At 50.5% G+C, this 4,819-nt stretch overlaps 1 protein-coding gene across 1 annotated transcript in view; it reads left to right on the top strand.

The window, feature by feature from the left end:
* Positions 1 to 4,565, top strand: part of NKX6-1 (NK6 homeobox 1) — a 5,123-nt gene extending 558 nt beyond the window's left edge. Inside the window, exons 2-4 of the mRNA XM_024755902.1 lie at positions 1 to 193; positions 1,877 to 2,049; positions 4,308 to 4,565. The exon at positions 1 to 193 is cut by the window's left edge and continues 85 nt beyond it. Of these exons, the coding sequence (XP_024611670.1) occupies positions 1 to 193; positions 1,877 to 2,049; positions 4,308 to 4,565 (624 nt within the window). The remainder of the gene's footprint in view (positions 194 to 1,876; positions 2,050 to 4,307) is intronic.
* The last annotated feature ends 254 nt before the right edge of the window (positions 4,566 to 4,819 follow it).

Below are 4,819 nucleotides of genomic sequence, written 5' to 3'. Positions count from 1 at the left end.
CTGCCCTGTTTCAGCAGCCTGAGCCCGCCACCGCCGCCGCCCGGGCTCTACTTCAGCCCCAGCGCCGCGGCCGTGGCCGCCGTGGGTCGGTACCCCAAGCCGCTAGCCGAGCTGCCCGGCCGGACGCCCATCTTCTGGCCAGGAGTGATGCAGAGCCCGCCCTGGAGGGACGCACGCCTGGCCTGCACTCCTCGTGAGTACAATTGACTGCGCCCAGTTGTGCTTGTTCTGCCCGCTCTCAGGTCATGGCCCCTGGTGTGCATGCCGAGTCCACCCTCTTGCCTGCCGAGTAGTTTGGCAGCGCCAGAATCGCACGAGTTAGGTTGGGCCAGGGCGTTCAGCGAGGAACTCTCGCTGTCCTGAGCTCCATGGTTGCGTCCAAGCGCCCCCCTCTCCCCAAGCCTTGGGCACGCCTTGCGGAACGGGTGTGCATGCGTCTCCACGGAACACAATGTGGTGCGGGGCGTGTCTCATCCGAGGCCCTGGCTGCTCCCGGAACAGCCCGTCCAGAACCGCATGCCCGTCCTGGGTTAAAGAGGTGGGGAGGGCAGGAGGGGCTACTGTGCTCCAGCCCGCACCCCAGCTTTCCAGTGTCCCATGCCGAAGTCCCACTCGACCTTCGCCAGCCTGACTGGCCTCCTCTCTACGAACCGGTGGGGACCGGCAGCGACGAGCCCTCCACAGCCCTGAGCCGAACGCATGTGTTTGCATGTACACCTCGGTCCAGGGTGTCCCCACCTCACCTCGTCGCCCTCACCACCGCCCCCCTCGTCCCCCGAGTACACTCAGCCCAGGTGAGCCCACTGAAGAGAGGTCCGCGGCCCGTGGAGGAGGGCAAGCACCACTTCGGGCCGCTCCCCACCTCTGGGCCCTCGCTTTTCCACCTGCCTCGGCCCCGGACATATTGAGGGGCATCGTGGCTCTCAACATCCTAATATGAGAAAGAACCGGAGGAAGAAGGAGGTAACAGGAAAAAGACCGGGGAAAATGCAACATCCCGCAAAGATCTTGCTCGAAACTGAGTTACCCCAGGGTCCCCCTAATCTTATAGGTAGTTGGCCAGCGCGCCACGGAAGCTCCCATACTCCCAGGTGGCATTTAGGGGCCAGTCCCCTGTCCTTTTCTCGCTCTGTTCTTTGCTTTTGACCGAGTCCCCGAAGTTTCTTCTGTCTCCTGATCTCTTTCGTGTGGCTGAGCGGCAGTAACTGAGGGAAGCTGGGGGAGCCAAGCGGAGGCTCCCTTCGGAAGCCTCGGGACTGGGGCGGCCGGGGCGGGGGCAGCTGTCGGGGAGACGTTATTGTATTCGTTTGGATGGCCACGTAGGGACCGCCAACAAAGGCGGCGTCCCCTCCCCCTCGGCCGCAGCGGCGTTCGACTGGGGGGCGATTTAACTCCCTTGTGTTCCAAAAACAAGGCGCTCTTTGTTGCGCGGGCACAGGTTAGGAAAGCGGTCAAGGAACAAAACTAGTCACCCCCATGCAAAGGCCCCGGGACCGAACGAGCCCCAACTAGACGAGGCGGTGAGAGGGGACTTTCCCACACCCCTCCCCCCCGTACCCACACGCCTCAATTTACTGGGCCTAGAGATTGGGCCTCGGCAAACTTCAGCAGTGCGCTCCCTCTGTTGGACGTCGTTGGGCAGAAGGTTATTTACTGCGGCTCCAAACACACGCGCTTTTAAAAAACAGGTGGGTGTAAGAAGGCAAAGCGAGAAGCGCCGTGGGACTGCAAGCACCACGGCACTTCTCGTGCCCGCCGCGGAATACACTTGCCTTTCCCACCACAACGTTGTTTCTGGAGTTCGTCTCTTCTCAGTGGAGCCGCTCGTAACTGGTTGTTTCCCCCCTTCCTTTCTTTTTTTAATCTGTTCTCGTAGATCAAGGATCCATTTTGTTGGACAAAGATGGGAAGAGAAAACACACGAGACCCACGTTCTCGGGCCAGCAGATCTTCGCCCTGGAGAAGACTTTCGAACAAACGAAATACTTGGCGGGGCCCGAGAGGGCTCGCTTGGCCTATTCGTTGGGGATGACGGAGAGTCAGGTCAAGGTGAGTGGACCTTGCAAACCTCGAGGGAGAGCTCTCCCATGTACATCATGCGCGCGCGTGTGCGCACACACACACACACACAAACACCCCAAACTAACAAACAGCCGCCCGAGGGTGCAGTCCGAGAAGCAAGGGGAGCGATGAGATCAGCGAAGGGGGTGGAGGGGGAGGTTACAAAGGCTCTGGGATCTCTCGGGCGGGCAAACTGTTGATGAACAAAAGGAATCAAGCCTCCGCCTTTGAAATTAGGTTCATCTAGATAGCAGCATGTGCTGGGGGAACTCGCCATTATTAGAGAATAAAAGCATTACGGAAATATCAGCCCTGAGAATAGACCAGGCTAGTTAGATAGCTTCTATGTATTCTATTTGTAAGGATATTCAAGCTTTTGTTTGTCAACTCAGGCTCCACTAGTTATATAATTCCCTAATGTAGATCAGCATTATAGTGCTACTGTATTAACTTGCAGGTTAAAAAAACCCCAATAAATCCACAAGATCTAACCACTTAGCATGGATGCATCTGCTTTTAGCTCACCTGAGGCAGCCACTTTGGAATAGTACTTTTCCAAATGAAATGACAAGATTACTACTGTATTATGAAATATAAGTTTATCAATAGATGTAAGATGTTTTACTGTTTATGACAACAAATTATAATTAAAATGTCACTTACCTTATAATTGAGTTGTACGGTGTATTTCCAGGGAATCAAATTGGAGAAATCTTTCCCTGAAATATAAAGGGATTGAAACAGCTAGGTACTTTAAATCTAGTGGTTTCCTATATTTCTGGTATTCTCTTTTGTTCCTCTTTTTCATTATATTATATATATGTATGTATATATATATTTTTTTGGTGTGTGTGTGTGTGTTTAAGTCTGTTTCCATTAGTTATATTGTTGCTTTTAAAATTAAGTAGGGATAACGTTAGCCATATCTGCTGGTCAGAGAGTATTTCCCCACAGATAAGCACCATAAAATGCATTTCAGGAGTGATTTTGTATGTTACCATTAGAGTACCATCACAGTTAAAATTATTTTTGCAGTGGTTGGTACAGAGCCTACCACAGTAATCTGGAGGTCTTCATTTGTCACCATAAATATGTCGGCGTGGCTAGAAGTGAATTATTATAGCTGTATAAAGAAACTAAAAATCACTTTCTTAACAATTCTGATTCTCTAGATAAATACATAACGGATGAGAAAATGGATGAGAAGCATAAAGAGAGGATGATTCAATATGTTTGGGAAATTGGTTGCTACTGCTGATGCTTTAGGTTAAAATATATGTATGAAACACGATGTCAAACAGCATGAATAGGTTTAAAATATTTGTATAAAAATGAATGTCTTAGGGAGGGACAATATTAAAATAATATGTGAAAGATTAGGCATGCTAATAGTGGGAAGTAATGTAACTGGCAAAATTTCACTTAAAAAAATAACTGATGAAAATTCTTACTTTGACTTCGGTTTTATGAAAAACATTAAACCAGAGAGACAGAGAAAGACACACAAACTACTATGATGATTTCAACTTTTAAATATTAAATATTTTCAAATATTAAATATTTTCATGCATTTATGTTGGTTATTATTACTGATTTGAGGTTTCTGTTTTAGCAGATTTTTTTTTAAACTTTACATCATACATTACAAGTGTAAATGGGGAGGGGAGTGTTTACCTACCATATTTGTGTGTATTCAGACCTGAAATAAGTGAAACAGACAAATACCCCAAAGTGAAAAGAACAGAGGTAATTGGGGTAAATGCTGTGTCTTCTCCCACAAATCACACTAAAAAGCCAGTACACTTCAGATTGCTTGAAATACCTTAATCTAAGAAAGTTAAAAACGAATAGAATCGCAGTCATTATGAGGCAACTTTACGAAAGGGAAAAGTTTTCTACTTCAAACGAGAAAGTAGGCAAGCGAACTCTTTTAGGGAAACTCATTTTAAGTTTCCAAGTTTTTTTCTTTTCTGAGAAATCACTCACTGACAACCTCAATACTCTTGTGTTACCATCACTATGGCAACGGCAGTCAGTTTGTTGGTGCCTGATACTCGGAGGAAGCTGGGGCAGTGGAGACCGACTTCAACGGCCCAGACCTGGGAGGACTCTGAGGGAGGGTGTCAAGACGTCAGGGGCCCGCAGGAGCGACTGCGGGATGCGGGAGAGAAGGCATTGCCTGGCTCTGCTCACCTTAAATTCCTTCCGCCCCTGTCTCCCCTCTTCTCCGCTTTCTCGACCCCCAGGTTTGGTTCCAGAACCGCCGGACCAAGTGGAGGAAGAAGCACGCAGCCGAGATGGCCACGGCCAAGAAGAAGCAGGACTCGGAAACCGAGCGGCTGAAAGGGGCCTCGGAGAACGAGGAGGAGGACGACGACTATAACAAGCCCCTGGACCCCAACTCGGACGACGAGAAAATCACGCAGCTGCTGAAGAAGCACAAGTCCGGCAGCGGCGGCGGCGGCCTCCTGCTGCACGCGTCCGAGAACGAGAGCTCGTCCTGAGCGCTCGCCGCCCGCCCGGCCTCCGGCCACTCCGCGGCGGCCGCGGGGACCGCGCATCCAGTCTTCCCGCTCCTCGGGGTCCGGAGGACACGGCCCCGCCTGCCGGGGGCCCTTTGCTATTTTCTAAGATGTACATATCTATTTTTTTAACCTAGAAGTTGAGCGGGGCGGGGGAGAGAGACTCGGAGGATGATGAGAAGTCAGAGAAGGCCACGAAATACACCGCAAGACTAACGCAACAGACGCCGCAGCTG

The sequence above is a fragment of the Neophocaena asiaeorientalis genome, unplaced genomic scaffold (assembly GCF_003031525.2).
Source record: "Neophocaena asiaeorientalis asiaeorientalis breed wild unplaced genomic scaffold, Neophocaena_asiaeorientalis_V1.1 scaffold173, whole genome shotgun sequence".
Lineage (NCBI taxonomy): Eukaryota > Metazoa > Chordata > Mammalia > Artiodactyla > Phocoenidae > Neophocaena > Neophocaena asiaeorientalis.
Note: the sequence above shows the minus strand (reverse complement) of the source record. Positions and strands in the feature narration are given on the sequence as shown.